Genomic DNA, 22,951 nt, shown 5'->3' with positions numbered 1-22,951 from the left:
GCCCAGACCTAACAGCACAGATGGTGATGCCAAGCCACACACATACATGTGTGCACGTTACATGTAAACATACATTTATATATGTGAAATAACTGTAAGACGGCAGTACTTAAAACCGTAAGGAAAATAATCTTTTCCTTTTGTTCACATGCATTCAGTGTGCTCCACATTTTATAAAGGGACTAATTCAGAAGTTAAAAAATAAACTTATTCAAAGAATAAACTTCATCTTTGAGTAGATGACAAATTACTTTCATTTGTTCAGAAACAAGCAGTATCACGCAGTACTTTCTGATGGGAAAATGGGAGCTAAGAAATGTTTCACAGGAAACATCTTCCCCGTTGCCTTATTCTGGATTTGGAATGTTTCCCAAATTCGTCTGGTAGAAAACATAACAGCCTCCCAGGCAGCACGGATTCAGACGTTCCCCTGCATCCCAGAGGAAGGGCTCAGGGTGCCTGTGTCCAAGTTCAAGCCCCCCACAGTCACTGCGGACCAATCTTTGAAGGGCCAGTGTGAACTGCTAGAGCCAGGCAGGGAGCGCATTCAGCAGGCAGAAGGTGGGACGTCTCTTCAAGAAGTAGTTTGCTATTCTCCCAGAGTGGGATTGGCTGAGACAAACTTCCTTGGCCAGTTACTAACGACAAAGGTCCAGAAGCTTTTAGATGGGACTTCAATTACTTTGCGACTCAGCTGCCTGTGGATGTACATTCACAGCGGTGCACTGGGTTTGGGAACATGGTGAACAAGTGAACGCTCCGCCCCCAGGAGCAGGACGAAGGCCTGGCTCTCGGAGCTCTCCTGTCCCACAGGCGGCTGTGCTAGGCCCGCACCCGTGAGGGGCCCACGAGCCTGTCAGGTGGTGCTGGCCCAGGTTCCTGGGTGCTGGCCCCTCCCCTGGGGCCCCGGGCCTACCCGGTTGGCTGCCTGTCTGTAGTGGCCGCGCCATCCACCTGGTGTGGGGAGGGGCCTGGAGTGTCCACTCCTGCCCAGCCTCTCCTCCCCCTGCAGCCCTGCTCTGCCCAGGGCCTGGCTTCCTTCCCTGCACTGAGCCCTCCTCCAGCCCCTCGACTCTGCCTCAGTCGAGTGTCCAGGTGTGGTCCTTCCAGGACACAGCTGAGCACCAGGACATGTCCGATCCAGCCCTGCTGCTCTCCTGGGGACCCTCACTGTGTGCCCACCATGTGGGCAGGCAGCCTCTTGCTGTGCCCCGAGGCCTCCCCACCCCCTGCCACATACTCGCCCCACCCATCCACAACCAGGCTGGCCCCAGCCCCCCTTCCACATGGAGCCGCACCTGCCTGAGGCCCGGACACAGACCCTGACCCAGAATGGGTGGCTCCGCTCTACCTCCATCCACCCCGGGACACTCTGGATGTGACAGATCCCATCTTTCCAGTTTGCTTGAAAACTGACCATGAGACCCTCTGGGCAGGAGTGGTCTCACCTCTGGGAGCTGCTGACTTATCTCAGACCCAGAGCAACGGCAGAGGCTGGCTTTACAGGCTCCGGGGGGGGCGAGCGCAGGGTTCCCCAGACTGCCCCCACCTCACGGGAGAGCCAGGCCTCGCGTCAACTGCTGCCTTTCTTTCTTAACAAAAGGGCTCCAGGTGAAGCCCCCCAGACTAGGGACCCAGGGGCTTGGCAGAGAATCGGAGTCCTTGTCTCGGGACGTCACTGCAGCTGGTGGATCAAGGTCACTGAGAAACCGTTCAATCAGTTCACACACTTTCCTCCCTCGAGTCCTGCCGATGCTTCCGTGAAACCCACGGTAGAAAAGTCCACAGGACCTTCACGTGCTGAGGTTAGCAACACCCCAGGGTACCTGTGTCACAGATAAGGAAGCCGAGGCGCAGAGGGCTGAATAGCGCCCCCTCTGATGGAGAGGCCTTGCTCTGCCCTTTATTTTGCGCGGACTCCCCACTCACTAAAAACTGTGTCCTAATCAGTTTTTAAAGGTACACCCTGCCTGCCTGCCTGCCTGCCTTGGACAACCTAAGCATTTTTTTACTCTGAATTTTACCGTAACCTGCACCAAAACCTGCAGGGGGAGGGGTGTGTCCCTTAATCAAAGAAAAGCAAAGGCACCGAAACTGCATTTCAAGTGTGGCAGGAGGACATCCGCCGGCGCCTGCAAAGCACAGAGCCTTTCAGGCATGAATCCCACCCTGAGGTGGTGTGGTGCTCTCTGTCTCGGCTGGCCCGTGTGGGAGGAGAGTCCAGGGAAGGCGGGAACGCACACCGGACGGGCCTCATGCAGTCTGCGAGACTGCGCACAACACAGGGATCTGGTTGGAGCAGCAGACCACTCAAGGGCCCTGGTCCCCAGGCAGCTCCATGGGCCACGGCAGCCGGGCTGGTGGGGGTGGGGGCCCAGGAGCTGGCCTCCAGGGAGCGGGCACTCCAGGAACAGAGAAGCCGGCTTTCCTGTTGCCCCTCCCCCAAGAAGCAACCTGCTGCACCAGGATCTGGGCGGGGCGGCTGTGCCGTGCACTGCACGTGTCCTGCCTGCCTGTCCTCTGTGTGTGCCTGTGAGTGTGCAGGGGTGTGGTCAGAGCCACAGCAAACATGGAGCTCTGCTCTGCCCGCCCGAGTGGCACGCCCAAGGCGCCATGGACAGGAAGCGGCAGTTTGACCTGTGCAAAAGCTGTCGCTGCCACCTGCTGTCTGAGGGTCTTGATGGAGCCTCCGTTCCCAAGTCTGTGGAAGGGGCCGAGCCTTCCCAGCTGCTCTTGCAGCTGCACCTGCCAGCGTGCCCGACCCCAGCCAGTGGTGCTGTGGGGGTTGGGGAGGAAGGCTCCTGTGCTCACTGACGCTCAGCCTTCTGAGGCCCGGTCGGTCACGTGCATGGGTGTGAGGGTGCCCATTCCACCCTAATACGTACGCGGCAGGCGGTCCCACACGGACCCAGGCATTCCCAGGAGCTGCACCAGTGGCTGGAAGAAAGGTCTTTCTAACTGAGACAGGGGTCCGTGGGACACTGTCTGAGAAGGAAAAGCAAGTACTCTGTGCGCTCCCCGCCCCCCACCCCTCCCCTGCCAGGTCAGAGCGAAGGTAACCTGTTGTCAGGAGCCACTGCATGCAGAGGCCGGCACCTCGAAGGGGAGACGCTCTCCTGTTAAGGAAACCAGGCTTGGGGGCAGCCGCTATTCACAGCGGTCTGTGGGTTTACTGTTGTCAAACTGGAAGCAGAAGGTGACAGAAAGTGAGGACTGCCTCTCAGACCCAGGCGCACGGTGGCAGTGGGCGAACCCCCAGCCCCTGAAACAACACAAACGGTCACACGAGCAAGGCTCCGTCAGATCCTCGCATGTGACCTTCCTGTGGCCAGACAGCACTCGCAGCGGGGAACAGGCCCTAGCAAGTTCCAGGAATAAGTAGCCTTTAGAGAAAAGCAGTATCTTGGCTTAAATTCTTAACTCTAATTCTTTAAGTTTGTTTTATAGGAGATGTAACCAGGTCTTTGAAAGGGTTTTGGTACATGTGGATAGGCCTCCACCGTGTCCAAGCTGAACGCCCCTAGGGCGGGTGCCTAGAAAGAATGGGGCACACGAGAACTGTCAGAGGGTGGACAGCTCAGAGCAGGGACCCCCCCCCCCCCGCCACCCTGCACTGACCACTTCAAAGTGCAGACGTGAGGAAGTGGAGACCAGCCGGCAATGTGGGCGTCCCCCCTGCAAGGAGTTACATCCTGACAGCGCTCGGGGCGCCGCACACTCGGGCGGGACCAACGAGGAGGCACCTCAGCTTAGCCAGGCAAAGTGTCAACCAAAGCCAACCTGCAGGCCCCTCATAGGGTCCTCGCCTCTGACTGAAATCGGTTTGGGCTTGGCTGGAACTGGTTGCTGAGGCGGCCAAGACACCCCCGCCCTGCGCGCCCCTTCGAGTGACCGTGCATCGGAGGCGGGGGCGAGAACCCCTGGTGGGAGGCCAGTTTCTCACATAAGGGCCCACAGTCACGCCGTGTGATCTGCAAGTTCCCTCGCGTCACTACTGTCAGGTGACCTGAGCGGGTGGAGCTTTAAGAGAAGAAACTTCCTTCAGCACCCGAGCTCATATTAAGCAGCGTTTTCACCAAAAAAGGACCCTCACTTTACTTGGAACAGCCCTCCTCTCCTTTCTGGCCTGGGGTCTCAGGGAAGTGCACAGGTGGAGCCCTGCAGCCTACAGGTGGGTGTGAGGTGTGCACACACAGCGCGCAGTCCCGGGGCTGCCTGACCTGCGCGACGCACCCCCACCCCCACCTCCTGCCAGTGTCGCTTCACCTGACTTCTGAGCCCAAACCGTGTTCTCTGCACTGACAGACTGGGAGCTGCAGAGCGCGGTAGTTCCAGGGCTTGAGTGGTATCTATGAGCCCGTTAAACTTTAATATGTACTCGGTTTACACGTTGTACACAAGTAGACATGAAATTACTGACTTCTTTTTAAGAATATCCCAAATGTGTTGCTCTGGGTAAGAACCAAGCAAAGCATCATCTCAGGATTTTTGAGAGATTTGAGGGTCTGAGACCCAAAGTTCATCTGGCAAAGTTCATCGTTTGTCCACGATCAAGAAGGTCCTGTTAATGGCCAACTGCTTTAAAGTCCGAGTTAGAAGAGATAAGAGGAACATTTCCAGAAAATTCCACTACCTAGCAGGTGTACAATGGAGAGGAGTTTTGAGGGGACTGGGAGCCACCTTTGAACTTGTCTTTAGGAAGCAGCAGGAACTGCTGCCCCCCGTGGGAACGGCACCTGTCACTCCTGAGGGAAGAGGCTGCCGCAGCGCGGACTGACCGGAGCTTTACAACTCTGGGTAAAGAGGAAGCTGCTGCTAAGAGCCCATGAATGACTTAGTTTAGAAAAAGCTGCGCAAATCTTCAAGGGGTGAGTCGGCACCTGTGACTCAGGTGGAAGAGAAACGGATGGAGGGGACTCATCAGTGAAAAGGTCAAAGGAAGATATAATCTACAGTTTCCCCAGTTTGAAAAGACATCAAGTGAAAACTGCTCATTTAAATATTACTTTTTATTGCATACATTTAATTGAAATCCCTACTTTGAAGATCCAATAATAAACACAAACCATTTCAGAAAACTGGTCAGGTCTAGATTTCCAAGACAGGGTCCATGCAAATGGGATTTACGGCACAAAGACAAGTTGAGACGGGAGCGTGGCTTTCAGATGAGCCCAAAGGAGGCAAAGGCGTCCCCTCGGGAGACAAGGTCCCCTCCCGCAAGAGGCGGGCGGAGGGGCCAGCAGACCGCCCCCCTGAAGATGCTGACAGGGGCCGCCCCACCGTCCTCCCAGATGAGACAGAAGCTTCAGAGCCACAGGCACTTCTAAGCCCAAAGTCAAGGGATGCGAACCAACGCAAAGCAGACCCGTGGGGAGACCGCTCTGGGCTCTGGGGTACTGAGACCCTAGCCACTTAGAGGCGACACGAGACGCAAGTGGCACGAGGGCCATTTCCTGCTGACAGCAGGCTGAGTCACAGCCTGTTGGAAATGGAGACAGGCCGGACTTTTGCAAAGGACTCTTGGTTAAGAAGTCCCAGGGAGGCACCCACATTGTGCCGTGGGCTGGGGCCGAACGCAGTGAGCTTGCTCTGACCCTGAGGGAAGGACGGTTTGAAGCCATGAAACGAGGTGCTGCGACCCCACGGGCTGAGTTGCTCTTGCTAATTCTGTCCACTCCTCGTCCTAACAGCTCTCGGCCCACGGGGCACTGTGCGGATGAGGCTACAGGTGGCACAGCTGTTAAGAGGGAGCCCTCCCGGTGTTTACAGGCCGCGAAGACGACGCCGGTAGTCTGGTGACGGGAGGGCTAGTTCAGGAGGTCACTGAACATGAGCAGATGATCTATGGCACTAGGGCCCTGGACAGGGATCCTGTAAAAGATGACACGGTGTGAAACAGAACCCCACACTCTGGGACAGCCTGGTGCGAGGTGATGGTCTGGGTGCGGCGGGGCCCGGTCCTGGGGGCGTGGTCACACAGACAGGGCCTTCCCACAGCAGCCTCTCTGCATCAGCAAGGAAGCCGTTTCCAAACCGAATGGAAGCGAAGCAACACGACACGATGGCACTCCTAACAATTACTTGGGGCTGGTGGCTCTCATCGCACTGTGGAACTACTGGTTCCCAACACCGCCTGCAGGCTGCCTCCTATGGAGCACGCTCGCGGGCTGTGACTTGAGCCAGCTCCTCCCAGACCTGCACGTGGTTGGTCACGTGTGTATTCGAGGAGAAACGACTCGGTCTGGGTGGGGTACGAATGCAGGCGACCAGATTCATGCTTAAAATATAGAAAAAATTACAGACAGAGGGGAGACAGAGGTCCAACGCTCAGAGGGATGGGTGTGCGTATGAGTGCCGGGCCACACGGACCAGTGAGCTGTGAGTCACCCTGAGGAGTGCTGGTGCCACGGCCACGGGGGACGTGAGGGATGAGCTCTGACCCTGGTAGCCTTCTGTCTCAGTGCTAGTGACACGCCCGTATGTTAACCACTCACACTAAATGCTGACTTTCAAGACATCAACTTTTGACTTTTTAAGTTATAATCTTTTCTTAAAAGTCTGAGCAACTCTGTGACGCCACCCTCCCACGTGCAGACGTGCTGGAAAGAGCGCGCTCTGCTCTGGACAGCTCCGGACGGGAGGGTGCGGTTGGGAAGAACTGGGGACCAACAAGGGAGAAGGCAGAGTGGGTTACCAGGAGGCGACCGGGATGCCTGGGCACCAATGCCACACTGCGGTGCACAGGTGGCTTTGTAAGGACAACTTTCTTTTCAAATGACACATCCTTTTTGTTCCTGCTAAGGGAACAGATTGGAAAAAGAGAATGATTTCTGTTAAATCTTACTTGAGTTCCTGTGAGCTGGTGGCCAGCATACTCCGGATGCTTTTGTCAGCCAGGGGGCAGCCCGACAGACTGGAAGACAGGCCCGCAGAGTCCGTGAGTCACCCTCTAGCCCGCGGGCCCTCCCGGACAAACAACACAACATGGAAATTAAAGTTGAATGCAGAAAAGCGATGGGGCAAGTGCTGTATATTGAATTTTTTTATAATTAACTCTGCATATGTTTACATATAAATTAAAAAAAATGTCTGTTAATAAACTATCTTTGAAAAGAAAAATATTTGCATTCTTCGGTTGAAATGCTTGTAAAGAATTTCCCCAATTTAGGTAGTCTATTTTCAGAGAAAACACATTATACAACACACCCATTAGCATGCTTTTAAAGGTCAACACAGAGCACTTCGAGGGGCGACACACAGCTGAACGTTTTCACTCTGACAGCATTGTTGAGGTAAGCTGAAAACAATAAATTGAAAAGACAGAATCCACCATGAGGAAAATGAAGTCACACCTTCTATGTGAGGCGTAATTACCAGTCACATGACCACTCCCATCACACCTTGGTGTTGGACATCTGCCACCAAACAAAAACAAAAACAGCCAAAATAGTAAGTATGTTTAAAAAAAAACTTTTAGAAAGTTTCATTGTTTCCAGTTTAGCTGCAATGTCTGCAAGGGGGTTAGCGCCCTGGAGAGAAGCTGCAGGATGCGTGGCTGGATGAGGGTGGGGTCCCCGCGGGCGGCCGCGCGGCGTGCCGCTCTGCTGACCCGGCAGCTTGAGACATGTATATGCCGCGAATGTCGCATGCTCAGACGGCAAGGCAGATACACATCAGTTTTAGAGATACGCTGAAGGAAGGGACAGTGAGGAAGAGGGACGGCGCGCCTGGCGCCACGCTTACGTGATCAGGTCCTTTTTGCCCTCCTTGCACTGGGGGTACTTGGGCTTGGGGCTGGGGATGGTCACCTCCCCTGGGTACCTTCTTTCTTCCAGAGCTTCCTGGAAGGGATCCAAGTCTTCTGGCTGCGGGTGAAACACAGCTTCAGGGCCACACAGCTGATAACCCCACACAGAGACTGAAGGCCATGTCCCCAGCTGGGGTGGCTGCCTCTCATTTCTCAACTCTCCCAACTCGACCTCTAGAATCACCGGGCATCTCTGTCCACTCGCGGCCCTCCTGAAAGCGCAAACTGGAATTTGTTCACAGGCTCTCTCTCCTCTGTGCTGGACCTAGTAGGTAGGTCATCAACAGCTCTCAACTTCTAGAATTACAGGCACTTGCCCCAGGGCAGGGCCTTGTTCAGGATTCCATCAGCCGTACACACAAGAGGGACGGAACTACCCGACCACAGGGATCGCTCACCCAGCATCCCACCCACCCCTGTGGGCACAGGCTGCCCTGCCCGCGTCACCCTGACCTGGCCGCACAGCACCAGCACCACGGCTGCGATCTCAGACTGCGTGTGGTGTTAGCAATCACTGCAGACTACTGCACCCAGGTCCTCAAGTCCCAGCAAGGGGACATCAACTTAGATGATGCAGTTTTAAATAATTCCTTTGCAGCATTTTCTTTTCTGTAAGAAGTGGGCCCAACTGCAGTGACCTAGAAACTCCTATAGATGGCAGCGTTGAGCAAGTGTGTCTCCTGAACACTGGCATCGTGTTTACTTCTATGACAGTCTGCCTGATGCAAATACTTCTGTTGATTTAAGAGGGCTTAATATTCATTAAAATGAACACGGAGATTTAGCTGCGATGCCTTACGCTGTTCTAATGATGCAACACTGTAGCAGAGAAAACCACTCTGGAATGTGGCTTGCCACTCTGTCCTGTTACAATTTTCAGTCTGAGAAATACAGACAATAGGCTTTGAGATAGAAAGGCCTTACAAAAAGGCGCTTTCCACTAAGTCCTACAAATAGTGGAGGCTTCCCTTTCTCCACCTCCTTGTTTCTGTAGGATGCTATTGCTTTGCTGGTGATCTCCCCATTGTATTAAAAAAGAGGTTTCATTTTTCAGTGAAGAGAGTTGTTATAATTTTCAGGACTGGAGAACAAAGTCAGCCCAATAAAAAACAAGTTTTTCTTTGCTTAGCCAAAAGGATATTACAATTACTGGGCTGGCCAAAGAGCCCATCATGTTGTTTCCATACGAGGGCTCTAGGAGTGCTTAGTTGTCTCTAACTTCAAAACAATTTTGTTACAGTGTATCGTTATAGTTTGCATGCATTTAAAATTATCAAAATCGATGAATTTTTGTGCAGCCATTCTAATATTGAAGATGGAAGAAAATACGCATTTTGGTATATTATGCTTTCTTATTACAAGAAAGGTAAAAACACAACCAAAATGCAAAAAAAGATTTGTGCAGTATACGGAGAAGGTACTGTGACTGATCGAACATGTCAGTAGTGCTTTGTGAAGTTTCTTGATACCTTTGACATTTTGGCCAAATAATTCTCTGCAGTGGGGCTGTCTATGCATTGGAAGATGTTTAGCAGCACCCCTGGTCTCCCCTGACTAGAAGTCAGTAGCGGGAGATGGCTGACATACTCAGAATACCCAAATCAATAAAGATACTGGTGAAAATGTGTATTTTATTTTGTGGAAAAAAACCATGTGGACTTTTTGGCCAACCCAATATTTTAATAACCTGAATTTGAAAATTTTCACCATTGTAAAGGTATGCTCTTGATGTAGGAGTCCTGGACCGTGAGAGAGACCTGGGGGAGGCTGGGGGAGGCTCAGAGCAGCTCTGGTCTCTTGCAGAACAGGTATGGTTAAGCCGCAAAGAGCTCCGCACCAGCACGCGGTCAGCCAGGCACAGGTCAAGCCTCATTCCGATGTGCCACCTACAAGGAACACCCTGTACGACAGCAGCACATCTCCCACGAAAAGGAACTGGTGTGCTGCTTACCCATTTCTTAGAGAGACTGTAAGAGAGCACTCTCATGTAGAATAGAAAATTCATCATGTAGGAGAGTCAATGGTTTGTTTCACCAAATTGATGTTAGTCACAAATCTTTCCCGAGTCAACCAAAAATGTGTTGCACAGTCTCATTAGCTAAAGGTCCTACTTAAAGAGAAAAGGCATGTTCTCTAAGGTGTGTGCCGATGGCCTCTACCCAGGAGGACACCCAGCCACCAATGCGAGGGCACGGAGTGGGCTCACGGAAGAGGACGTACACTAATCTCTTTGGAATCGTCCTCGTCTACTCTCCGCGGCTTCATTTTGGTGTAATCTACAGGCAAGTCCCAGCAGTCCCCCTCACTCAGCGGGAAGCACCGGCTGCTCATCACAGCCTGCTGCTGTGGGGACATGGGCTCCAGCGGGGTCAGGACAGGGCAGCAGCCCTCCCGCGGCCTCTGCTTGTTCATGCTCAGGTCCAGCGTGCCGTTCTCATCCACCTCCATGTCAGGGTTCTGCAGGCAGAGAGACAGACAGGTGACCACGTGGCTCCATCCCCTGATGGCAGCCCACCTCCTGCCAGCACAGAATTCATGCGAGCCCCGGTGAGTGGGAAGGTGGGCCCTCTACTCACTTCTGCTGCCCCAGGTGCCTGCAGCCACCTCTCTGTTGGTCAGTCTGTCACGTATCCACCTGTCCATCCATCCATCCACCATCACCTATGTATGTATGTATGTATGTGTATATCTACCCTCTGCCATGTATTCATCTGCCTATCACTTACCTCCCTTATCTATCCTTGTCTGTCCTCCGTAAGTCAGACCTATTACCTACTTACATCCTCTTGCTCCCAGTACACCTCTGCTTCTGGAAGTAAGCCTGGCCAGAAGAAAATCAAATGCATGCCTAATTTCCATTCCATTCCACTTCAAATACCTTTACGAGATCAGAGTTATAATGTGTGTGTGTACAGAACATATACTTATCCCTAAAATTACATGTTCTTAAAATGGACATATACTAAAAAATTCTCGTTTGGTTTCATTGGTGCTAGATATTTCTAGACTTGCAGAAGAAGAAAACAAAAGAATTGGGGGTGGGGGGAGGAGGGGTGAGAACTGACTCCTAATATGAACTCCCATGATGCAGGGACTTGTCCATCGTCAGAGGGGCCGCCAGGGCATCCCAGTGCCCAAGGCCGCCGCTGCTGAGGTCATGGCCTGGCCTGCACTCAGCCCAGCAAATCGGCAATTCAGTCACCTGGCTTAAAGAACAAAGGAGTCCAGGGTGAGTGCCTTTCTTTTCTGAAGATGCTTTGAAACAGATCAAGAATTCTTGAGAGTGAACCTCTCAGGAGGAGGGAGAGAGGGAAGGACACGTGAAGGAGAGAGAAGAGCAATCAGAATGCCCCACGGCCCTGGGAGCCCCACAGACACGGGACTCAGAGCTGGCAGGAATGCCGCTGCCAACTCCAACGTCTGGCAGCTCTTTCCTCAGATGGAACAGCAGCAGGAAGATGCTTGGAATAAAAATCCCATCCTTTGGGCTGTTACCTTAATAAATTATAGAGTATTATTCTGCCTCAACTCTTTTGTCAAAATGCACTCCTGATTTCAAGCTTTCATACTAATTTAGCCTTCATAATGTTAGATTTAATTCTCTCAGTCTTAGTTTAATTTTAATAAAGTGAAAAAATTATAAGGGTTCATGGTCTTTTCTTTTTTGTTGCTAAAGACCCTCCCCCATGGCAGCCTCACATTTAGCAGCCCTGGTCACCATGGAAACTGCCTGCCCCTGATCCTTCCCAAAATCTAGGAATAAAAATAGTAATAGGAGGAATGCATTTGCAGAACATGAAATTACTGACCTTTCTCCCTTCATACAAATCACCCTGATCCGTAACCACCCTGTTGGGGGCGAGGCCACTGAGCGTGGCTGAGCAGCTCTAGGTGATGGACAGACACCCTCTGACCCCCAGAGAGGAGGGGACGTGCTCGCTCACACGTCCTCTGAGCATGCCACCCGCGTTCCCACCCACCTAGTGGCCTTGCTGGGCAGGCAGCTTGCCGTGAGGCCACGCAACCTGCTCTCCTGCCCTTGTCACCATGAGTCCTGGACAAGAGGGTCACAATGACAGCCCCATCCCCGAGACAGTTACCCCTGTGTGACCAGCAGAAGTCAGACGGGTGTTTTCTCTGCTCCCTAGCGCTCGGTGACCTATTGGGGGCGCAGTAAGGGACAGTCCTGCCTTTTATTTGACAGCCTTCCCCATGTTTGAAGTTCAAGGCATGCTGCTCCTTCAGGGCTCTGGTGCCATTCGTTCCCAGAAGTGAGCCTGGGCCTCAAAGGGGACACACTCCCTGATGTGCAGCGATTGTGACCAGTTCTCAGCAGCACTGTGTCCTTCAACTAGAAAGGGCGCTCAGGGAGGCCACGGGCTCTGCACCGCTGCTGCTCTGTGTCCTGAGGGGGCCCCGCCTCCCTCACCCCACCAGGTGGGCCCATCCAGGTGGGAGTACCCGGGTGGCACATAGGCCCTGTGGCTTGGTGGGCAGGTTCTGCGGCATCTCACGGCATCGGGTGGACAGGTTGAGGATGGCGGTGGCTGCCATGTGCGCCGCCTCCACGTCGTGTGTGTAATCGAAGCTGCTCTTGCTGCAGGTGCTGCTGGCACTGCTGCCGCCACCCCCACAGCTCAGGCTGCTGCTGCTGCTGGGCGCGTAGCTGCTGGCGGCGCTGCTGCTGGGGCTGCCATCCTTGCAGAGCCGCTTCGCTGGGGAGACAGGGCAGGGGTGACTCGGGTCCCCGCCGCGCCCGGCACCCTCCACCCATGCCTCCCGCCAGCCCTGCGCGCAGACACACATCGCACGGAGGGCAAGGGGCCAGTGGCAAGCACACAAGGGGAAGCCTGCCTCCTGGGCCTGCCTCCTGGGACACCGGGTGCATCAGGAGGACAGGGCGCACTCTCCTCCCATGGGAGCACTGCTCCGAGCTCAGACACCGGGCTGTCGGCAGTGATGGGGACCCAGGAGACTGGCTGCTCCCTCTCACCAGGAGAGGCTCACTGTCCTACATGCAGGTGATGGCTGCACAGGCCCTAGGCCACCTGTGAGGCCTCTGGGGACCTGCGCTTTGGGAAGTGGCCTTCAGGCTGGGCATATGCACTGGACAGTGTGACTGAAACACCCCTTTCCTCAAGAAATGTCATCCTGGATTCTAACAGAGAGACACAGGGGTGAAAGAGTGCTGGCCAAGAGCAGAGGTGCGCCCTGTGGACCTGGGAAATCTGAGACAAACAGGCGCGCAGCCAGCAGCCGCTTGGGTGCAGAGCACCACCCACAGCTTCCTGCTGAGCAGCCAGCTCTCCAGCAGCCAGACAGGCCCTCAGGATCAGGCAGGACCTGAGTGCTAAGAGCTCCTCCAGCAAGGAAGGAGCTGTCTGATGGATGACTTATGAGGATGGCCCATTAGCACTCCAGGGTCATCAATGCCCCCGGGGTCAGACTTCTCCCCCTGAGTCCTGGGAGTGAGGGTCATGCACAGGTGAGCTGGGAGGGTGGTGGACCCTAGAAAATACCTCCCTGTGGTGGCCTGAGCTCTGCCCCAGAGAGCCGCCTGTCGGGAAGCATAGGTGTCTCTTGCTCCTTCTTTCCCAAGTGAGCTCCCGGCTCCCCGGGTGGCCTGGACCGGACACGTGGGCGGGCATGAGGGGCCGAGGAGCTGGTGCAGGGCTGCCGGGATGGGGCTTCTGCTGGGCTGCAGCCGCCTGAGCCCAGATCACAAAACCCATCCGTATCCCTGCTGAGAGTGGGAGGGAGCCTGCAGCCTGACCCTGCTCTCACACGTGTCCCCAAATTGTTACTAGTGGGTCTGCAAGCTGAGCCCCACCCTGAGGAGGCCGGCACAGTGCTTTCCCCCAACAGGAAGAGGAAAGCAAAACTGGATGTAATGACGGAATGAACGTCAACAGCCAACAAGGTCTGTCACTAAGAGCAGTACCAAGGAACCACCCCAAAGCACCCGAACCAGACACAAATGGAAAAAGACCTAAGCCTTCCTCGCCGATGACTCTCACGAGTCTGCAATGAAACCCATGCCTTCCTGATGCTGCGGACGAGGCTCACTGTCCCCACTGGCTGCATGCGACGAGGCAAGCCACTGACTGTACCGCAGCCCCTCAATAGCCCACCAAGCCACTGCATGAGCTGCTAAACTCTAGGTCCAGGCTCCCTCGCACGGAGCAGAGGGTCAATCCCACACTCATGCCCTAAGCAGGAGTGACTCATAGGTAAGTTAATTCCATGCTGCCCATCTGAATGAGCTCAGCTGTGGGAGCCAGTGACCACACTTTGGTGTGCAGGCCACGGGGCCTCCGCCCTCTGTCCTCTGCAAGTGAGCCTTCGCTCTCCAGCACAAGGCACAGGGTGGGCAGTGTTCTCAGCTCAGAGCACAGAGGGCTGGGGGGAGGGGGCAGGGCCAAGGGACCCCATGGAGCCTGTCCCTCAGGAGGCCACCTCGGGGCCGGCCACGACCTCGAGGAGAGGGCAGTGCCAGCCTGAGACGTTTGCACGTGTGCAGAAGTTTGCAGGTCAACATCACTCACTCACTCGTAACAAAGGCAAGAATATAACCATTCTGGGAGAAATAAAATTAGAAGGTTTTTTTTTCCCTAGTGAGGGCTAGCCACTGGCTCAGGAAAAAATGCAGTCCACAGCAACAAGAAAAACAGCAGTTTTGTTCAGAAATGAGTAAATTTCAATTTCTAAAGTAGGCAGGACACCATGTGTCCAGCACCAAAGTGCAGCCAGCTTTGGTGACGGGTGTCTACTCCCCCCAAAAGCACACACCCGAAGACCCCACCACATGGCATCCAGGGGAGGTTCCAGAACAGATGCACCCTCCCAAGCTCCCATGCTCCAGATGCAACTCGGACAGATGGGTCCTTTCACTAAATGTTTTGTTCCAAATGCAAATCAGAGTCTTCATACTTCAGACCTTTCAGGCGATGAAGGCCCTGGGCCCTAGTTTATCTGTGAAACATTTACAAAACCCTGGAGTCAGTGAGCTACGGCCAGTCTATGTGGACACCAGAGGGCGCTGCAGAGCTGCAGGCATGGGGATGGCCTTGCTGCTGACCCCTCTGTCCCACTGAGGGAACCCCAGTGGCCAGGGGGGAGCCCTGAAGCACCGCGAAGGGCATGGGCATTTCTGTGGGCAGCGGAGCTGTGCTCAGCCACACCATCTCCAAGCAGCTGGCAGCCGGGAGCCTGTCAACATCCTTCTAGGTGCCAGCGTGTCAATGGGCACCACAAGAGCTGCGGCTCTACAGGCCTCGCCTTCCTGCAGTCCCACCTGCACAGCCCGCGGCCCACGCCACGCCGAGAAGTTTCCCTGAGAGGCGGCCAGAGTGCTGGGGACCACCCTGCCTGGTCTCAAAAACTAACCCCTCGTGGCCAAGGCTGAGTAAAAAGACCTTGGGGTCATAAGCTACTTAGGAGACAAAACTTATCTCCCTGGCAGGGACACCGCCTCTGCCCCCTTTCACCTCCCCCTGCTTGGCCCCGGGCAGATGACCGGTTAGCCAATGACTGGTAAGATTCCTCAAAGGAGGGACAACCTAAGACAGGCACAGTCGCGAATGGGCCCTCAGGGAAGGACTTGGGAGCCGAGCCCCCACACCAGAGAAAGAGAAACCATGTGATATCCGTGCGGATTAAATATGATCAATAAACTGAACAAAGCAAAACACCTTCCAACCAGCACCCGCTGTCTAACCTGCTCTGTGCACAGGCATCTAACTGCCGGCGCGTCTCATACTCCTAGAAGCGTCCGCTCTCTCATGCGCCAACGCACTCCTGTAAGGCAGGACTTTCGCCCGGAGCGCCACAAGAGTGTTAAAACGCGCGACACCTGACTTCGTCAGGGGCACTGGCCTCTTGCCCCTTAGGTTGCCAAATGAAAAACAACAACAGCCAACACAACCACAGCTGTCTGGCGTGAACGAGTCAAAATTATACCTATCTTGTCGTCAGACTGGCAAAGGACGTGGTTTCGGTGTGCTGCAGAATGTTCGTAGTTGGGTTATGTGCGCCACAAGACAAAGAAGGCTGGAGACTGCTGCTCTGCGGAGCAGATAATGTGCCCTGACGTCCCGCAGGCCCACGAAGACCCGATGGGAAGGGACGTGGCGCACAGACACGCCTCCTGAGGGTTGACCCCGCCCGGGGGGCCTGGCAGCCTCAGGCCTCTGCCACCACTGTGTGTCGCCCTGCCTCTCAGTCTGTGTGGGCATGTTGGTGCTCTCTCATGGCTTGGTGAGCCCAAGCCCGGGTGCATGTCTGGAGGGGACGAAGGGGCTTTCCTGAAAGACTACCCCATTAGGTGACACCTGTGTGCAAGTCACCTCCTCACAGGGTTTAACGTGTCTGAAACAAGAAGGGTCCTTGGCTTTCCTCCCTCCCTTTCTGTCTCTCCCTCTCTCGCCCCACCCTGCTCTCTGTCAGCACTCCCTGCCCAGCTACAGGCTGCCTGCCCAACCCTGGTGCCACCAGGTGTAAATCTGAACACAGGGCCTCTAACCCTCTAGGAGCTCACAGCCCAGCGGGAAGACAAGGCCTGTGGTGTTACCAGGGAGGAGACCCAGGGCTGCATGTGGGTCAGCATGGGGCTCATGCTCTATATGAGCAAACTGGGGCATCAGTCACGAGGAGGGCAGCTGAGTGCAGGCTGGGGCCAGCACCTGGCCAGGGAGCAGGAGGACATCTATCTTCCAGAGAAGGGTTGGCAGGGGGCCGGGTGGGAGGGCAAGGAGGACCAGCCCCAGGGACTAACTAGTGAGGGCCGGACGGAAGGGAAGGCAGCCCTGGCAAGCTGCCCGAGTAGTTCCATGAGGTCCTTCCCCCGCCCCTGTGGCCTGGACTCGGGCAGGACAGAAGACAGGGAGGAGGGCAAAGGAGAGGAAAGGGTTTTGAGGCCAGGAGAATCGAGAAGCTGGGAAAGGCCATTCGGGGCTGTGCATTTTGGGTGCGCAGCCACCCTGAGGGCCGACAAACTGCCCAGAGACTGCAGGTGGCTCAGCCTCTGCTAGAGTCGCTCAGCTCTGCAGCAAGTGAGCAAAGAAGGGTGTGGGGAGTTTAACTTGCAAACACCAAACTGTGAGTTTCACATCATTTTTACATGTCACAAGATCTTCTTTCACTTTTCCCGAGCATGCAAAGCTGGAAGAGCCATTCTCAGCTCCCCAGGAAAGCAGGCTGTGCTGGGGTCTGGGAGGGACGCCGGCCTGGTACCCACGGCCGGGGCAGGAGTGGGACCCCAGTTCGAGCCCTCTGCTCTCTCCCCTTCCCCTCCACTGTCACTTTCTGCACGTGGACTTCATGTCCGTGCCTCACCGTCTGCGCAGTCGTCCCTGCCCCGTCCCTCATCTCACGTGCGACAAGTGTAGCCTCCCCAGCCCCTGGCAGTCCCGCTGACCTGCAGGCCTCCTGGCTTCTCTCTCTCTCTCATCCCTTTTCCCCTGCTTGTGATGTCTACTTAGCTTCACGGTCACGTCTAACACTGGCCGCTGGAGAGAGCTCAGACTGGCTCCTGCAAGCACGATGGACGCCCCAGCTCACCATGTGCGAGTGTGTCTTTACCTGTCTTCTCTTGAGTCACACGCCCTTCCTTGAAACTTGTTACCAAGAGGAAAAGAATAGACAGACAGGTGATAGACAGGCAGACAGGTAGATAAATGTACAGACAGACAGATGGGAAGATAAATGGGTGGGTGGGTGGATGGATGGATGATGGGCAGATTGATAAACAAATGGATGATGGATGAATGAATGGATGAATGATGAGTGATGGATGGTGGATGGGTGGATGGTGGGTGGATGGATGGTAGATAGATGGATGAATAAACAGATGGATAGACACAGGCAGATGGACAGACAGACAGCTACTAGTGCGTGTCTAGAAGGATGCAGGAGGTCGCATCCCTGTGCTAAGGGCTGAGCAGACAGTGGGGAAGGGCCCCCTTTCCTGCCCATCCAGCAGCTCCAGGGTGCTGCTCCTTGCTCCCAAGCACTGTTCCCTGTCCCCACCCCCACCACCCTACACAGCACGTGTATTTCACCGTGTTTTTAAGGAGCGATGACCGAACCCCTCATGCACCTAGAACAAGTCTCGGGGGCATGCTCTGGGAAGGTGATCACCGACTGCAGCCCCCCTTTGGTGCCCCTGCTCTTCTCCGCTCCTCCCACCTCAGGGTCGGACCCAGCTGAGCACCCTCAGCGGGTACTTCCTGACATCTGAGAAGTCTGCCTGGTGAGTCTAGTGGATGAGAAAGGGGGCCACAGGGCTTCTTTGCAGGAAATGTTTAGCGTTACAAGGGTGTCTTTCCTATTTTCTTATTTTCTTGAAGACCTAGTAGTGAGGTTTTTCCTCTATATTCCTGTTTTCTTGTGGGTCAGCTGAACAGCATGGCTCTCTGCCCAAGCTTCTGACAACAGGTGTTCTTTTCTGGGCAGCGAGAATGCATGCCAATAACTAAGGTAATGCTGTCCCCTCTTCAGAGTCGTTTCCGGGTTGTCCCAGCAGCCTGAGTGGGTAGGGCGGGCACCGCGCCCTCCACTCTACTCTGGACACGGACACACGGGAAAATGAGCGTGTTCAGCATTACACGGCGCCTACTGGGAGAGCTGAGACCAGACCCCAGCATGTCTGACTTCTAACCCTCTGCCGGGCATGGCCACCCTGCAGAAGTGCTCTGCTGGCCTGGCCCTACCCACAGCTCCACCATGGCAATAAGGCTGAGGGGGTCACGCCCCAGAAAGCGGCGGCAGCAGCTAGGCGTGTGAGCAGGGACAGCTAATCAAAGGCCCCATCACATCATGCAAAATGTCAATACACTGAAGACAGTATCAGCAGAATCCTCAAGTACGTGGCTTCAATTCTTTTGATCCTTCATTTGCAATTAAATGAATGAAGTTATAACAAAACCTGAAGCTGACAAATGATTATTACGAAATAAACAAAACAAAATAATTATTTTCTGTTGTACTGTAGGCCACTTCCTCTTTTCCATTTATCTATTTGTTCCTATATATTAAAAATTGATACATGCAAGGATAATCCATATTTGATACATCAAAGAAATACTAAATTCTATTCACTATACAAATTAATTGTTATTAAGGCAAGGAATGACTCACATAACTTAGAAAAAGCTACTCATATTGAATTATGAAAAGGTTTCAGAACTCCCCAAGCATTCAATTTAAATGAATTTTTGCTGTGGTTTTAATTATCTTTTACAGAGAGAAGCTCAAAGATCTTTAAAAATCTATCTCCTGCCTCTGCTAGAGATAGGCCTTTAAATCATCGGAAGTCATGCGGCCTGTATCCGATCAGCACCACTTGCCAGCTGAGCCCAAGGAGCCGAGTCTGAAACACCACTGCTGGGGCGAGTGGGGAAGGTCAGAGCAGCCGGTCTCCCCCTGCGGCCCCCGCTGACCAGGGGCTCTGGGAAGGGCTGGGCTGAGGTCACAGCTGCCCCCTGCCCCCGCGGAGGGGCTCGGACGGGCTTGTTCCTGGGGAGCACAGGGCTCAGTGAGACCCCTTGGCTCTGCTTTGCTGGTGTGTGCTGTGACGGCTCCGAGTGTGCCGGCGACAAAGGCACATCACAGCAGGGACTGCCCCCTGGGGGGTGGGGGGATGACCAGGGTCCCTGCCTACTGGAGGTACTGGGTGACAGCAGCAGAAGTCACCCTCCTTCAGCTGTACAGGAGAGTCACGGGGACTTTAAAAATGCCACCTCACAGGGGACACTGGGCATCCTGGTTTGCCGGGTGTGGGGTGCGGCCAGAACACTGGAATTTCAAAGCTCTCCTGATGGCTCCAGTGTGCACCCAGGGCTGAGAGTGGGGGTGGGGGTACAGACCTCCCCCAAATGCCCAGGACTTGGGCCGCTGCTGCCGGCTGTCCCAGCTCATCTAGGCTGGGCCATCTATTCAAGGGCATTTACAGAGATGAGGACACGGTCCCAGCCACAGTAGGAAGCGGATGAGCACGGCTCTCTGTCCACTGTGTGGTCCCCACTGCCCACCCATGGACCCTCGCTGTCAGCCAAGGGGCCCCCACGGCGTGTGATGCCCTCTGGGACCTAGCGAGTGGCCACATGCTTGGCCAGCCTGTAGGACATGGGCACACACAACAACAACATCATCAACGGCAAGCGCGACTCTCGTGTAGAAGAGTGTGCACCTCCTACCATCATATCCTTTGGGGGATATGTCCCTGGTTTGCACCTTGGGAGCTATGGCCCGCTTGCCGTAAGTGTGGCTGTCGTAACTGCTGTACTCAAACGAGGTCTTGGAGTATTTCTCCAGCTCTTTGGCCAGGTTGGAGCGCGGCGTGGTAGTGGGTACGCTGTTTCTGTAGCCGTAGTGAGGGATCTCGAGCTGCTTTACAAAGCACATTGGCCTGTAAGCAAACAACAAACAACCGACAGCTGGCTTTCCCGTGGCTGCGGGGCAGACGGGGCTCGCGTGGAACCCAGAGCGCACGCAACAGCACGCCCCAAGCCAGTACCTTAGCACACGGTCGGAGGCCTGGTTGGACTTGGACACGTCGCAGCTCTGGTGTTTCTCTTGGGCCTTTGCCAGCTTCTCTGCTGCGGCAATAGGGCATCCAGAGAGGCTGCAATGACAGACAGGGGTCAGGTGTCTCCCCAGATGGCTCTGCAGCACACACACCGGTCACCACCCCCAACCCCCATCAGCACAGCCAGACCCCCAGCAGGGGTGGGGGGTCCATTTCCCAAACCGAGCCGGCTTTCCTGGCAGCCAGGACAGGAGGGCTGGCATGTTCCCTCTTGTCCCCAGCAGACAGTGCTGCGGGCCACACCCTGTGTAAAAGCGCTCCGTCCTTTCAGTGGCTGCTAACAAGCTCTGCGACACAAGAGAGTGTGAGCCGGCGCCAGTGTTGGACGCAGGCTCTGGCCTGGGGCATGCAGGGCTCTGCAGAGGAGGGCTCACCGTGGGGGGCTGTTGGGCCTGGGCAGTGCGAGCAGGGCTCTGGCCGGCACTGGGCCAGAAGTCTGGACTGACCCTGACCGTGCGAGCGAGCCCCACCCACCATAGCACTTGGACGGCCCTCCCCCGAGAGAGCGGGAGGCGGGCCGGATCCCTCGAGGACTGCTGGGCACTGTTTCAGAGCCGAGTCCTCATGCATGAGCACCCGGTCTGCTCTTCTGAAACCACGGTGTCTGCCATTTCTGTGGCATCACATGCCCACGGAGTGCAGGCACACGTGGCCCTCAGTCTGTGTGTGGCTGTGTGAAGGTGGGACAGAGGAGCTGGTATGGGAATGTGCCATCTAGTCGTGCTCAGCATGACCTCACTGCCCCCACCCTCACCCCGCCTCCTTTTGCAGCACAAGCCCAGGCCGCTCTCAGAAGTGGGGTTGCCATTTGTTTCCTTATACATTTAATACAAGCAACCAAATTCACCACCCAGGAAAGCTAGGCCTCAAGTGACACTCAGGGTGGTCCATTTAGAGGCAGTTTTATAAGAGTTGTGAGGCTGAGATGGGGCTGTAAGACAGGGAAACATAACCGCCTTCTGCAAGAAAGTATCCGACTGAGCCCAAGGCAATGTAGCAGAGGCCTGACGCAGGAGGGAGATGGGATTTGCCCAGAGCATGGGAGGGCAGCACTGGGCCAAGAACGGCCTAGCTGCCTGGCGCCATACACAGCACACGCTCCCGACACCCGCCCATCTGGTGGTCCACACCAGCGACGGGGCTACGGCAGAGTTTGGCAGCAGCCGTGATGCTTTGTATGCTACACAGTGTTCCTGTGCTCTGCGTCCCCCTGTGCCTGGAGCATGGGACACGGTCCCTCCTGCTCCCTGGAGGACAGGGGAGCCTTTACTGTGTTCTTTCCAGGTCCCAGTTCCACTATCCCTTGAATGGCACCTTCCATGTGGGTGAGACAACTAAAAGCCCTGTCTGTGAAAAAGGGGTCTAAGCACCTGAGACCCTGTGAGCCAGGGGACCGGTCTCCATCCTCTGGGTTGGGCAGGAGACGCGCGGGCCTGCGGAGGGCCGCCTGCAGGCGGGGTGCGGCACGACGCCGCAGGCTTACCTGCGGTGCGAGTTCCTGTTGCTGTTTACGTGCCCTCGCCCTGTGCAGCCTGGAGTAGGACACTTGAGAACATTCTCGTGCATGGCGAGGACTTGACGGGAGAGGCAGAGAAAACAGTGCAGCATTAAAAGCCAGGGACAGGCCGGGTCCAGGAGCTGCCACCGTTCTAACAACGGGGCTTGCAGACAGCAAGCACACAGTCCCACAGACGTGCGTGATGGCATGGTTGGGAACACATGTGTCTCACCTCGTCTGAGTGGCATGCAATGCGGGGTGCACTGGGTGGAGCTGGGGGGCGGGCCATGAGGGCCGAAGTGGTCTGAGTGGGGTAGGGACGCAAGGGCCCCTGATCTTGGTCCCACACCTAAGCCTGGGCTGCTGCTTCAAAAACACACAGCATCTTGAGTGGGGTGGTCAAGGGGAAAGAGAGAGCCCCAAGCCTGATTTTTAAATCCCGTGGATTAACTAATGACTTTCCATCTAGAACGGTCAGCGCTGTGCAGCTGAGCCTGTGAACCAGCAGGTGGGCCGCACCGCGCATGGCGGCCACGCGCACCCGGCAGTGACCAGCCTGCCTTCCGCATGTTTACTGCTCACGTAGCCATGGGCCTCTCTCCTTGAAGAACAGGCCACTGCTCGGGGCTGTGGGGGAAGGCAGGTGGGTGTGAGAAGTGAAGGTGGACAGTCAAGAGAAGTGACCTACGACATTGGCCCCAGCACAACTGGCCACCACCTCCTGGAAACAGAGTGGCAGGAACCTGTTGGGGCTTTCCCCGTGGGCAAGCCTCACCTAGTGCAGGTGAGCATGGAAGGCCCCCTCCCAGTAAAGTCTGCCCAAACAAGTCACAGGGTTCCATTCCCTACAGCCTTCTTCCTTCTAGAACAATCTCCCCTTCCCTGAAGCGTGGGTAGCGTGCATGCTGTCCCACACAATGCGCTTACTGCCTGAGCCCACCCCTCACCCCTCACTCTGGGCCGTCCCTGCGGTCTGGTTCCCCGTTGCAGCTCTCCCAGCAGAATCAGTGGCGACCAAACAACTCGAGCAGGACTGGGCTGGTTTGCTCTAGGTGGGACC

General features: G+C 55.3%; 1 protein-coding gene across 17 annotated transcripts in view; it reads right to left on the bottom strand.

Annotated features, from left to right (window-relative positions):
• MYT1L (myelin transcription factor 1 like) overlaps positions 1-22,951 on the bottom strand; it is a 351,165-nt gene that overhangs the window by 36,158 nt on the left and 292,056 nt on the right. For 14 of the 17 annotated variants that reach the window (XM_053924170.1, XM_053924160.1, XM_053924168.1 and 11 more), the window contains 7 exons: positions 21,877-21,967; positions 20,322-20,429; positions 20,002-20,213; positions 12,269-12,522; positions 10,028-10,264; positions 7,744-7,865; positions 6,845-6,913 (listed from right to left, as the gene is read on the bottom strand). In XM_053924170.1, coding sequence (XP_053780145.1) covers positions 6,845-6,913; positions 7,744-7,865; positions 10,028-10,264; positions 12,269-12,522; positions 20,002-20,213; positions 20,322-20,429; positions 21,877-21,967 — 1,093 coding nt within the window. Of the gene's footprint in view, positions 1-6,844; positions 6,964-7,743; positions 7,866-10,027; positions 10,265-12,268; positions 12,523-20,001; positions 20,214-20,321; positions 20,430-21,876; positions 21,968-22,951 lie in introns of all 17 variants that reach the window. The other 3 variants (XM_053924174.1, XM_053924173.1, XM_053924172.2) reach the window with 1 other exon arrangement.

This window comes from Desmodus rotundus, chromosome 5 (assembly GCF_022682495.2).
Source record: "Desmodus rotundus isolate HL8 chromosome 5, HLdesRot8A.1, whole genome shotgun sequence".
In the NCBI taxonomy this organism is placed as follows: domain Eukaryota; kingdom Metazoa; phylum Chordata; class Mammalia; order Chiroptera; family Phyllostomidae; genus Desmodus; species Desmodus rotundus.
The sequence above is the reverse complement of the archived record's forward strand: the minus strand, read 5'-3'. Positions and strand labels throughout refer to the sequence as shown.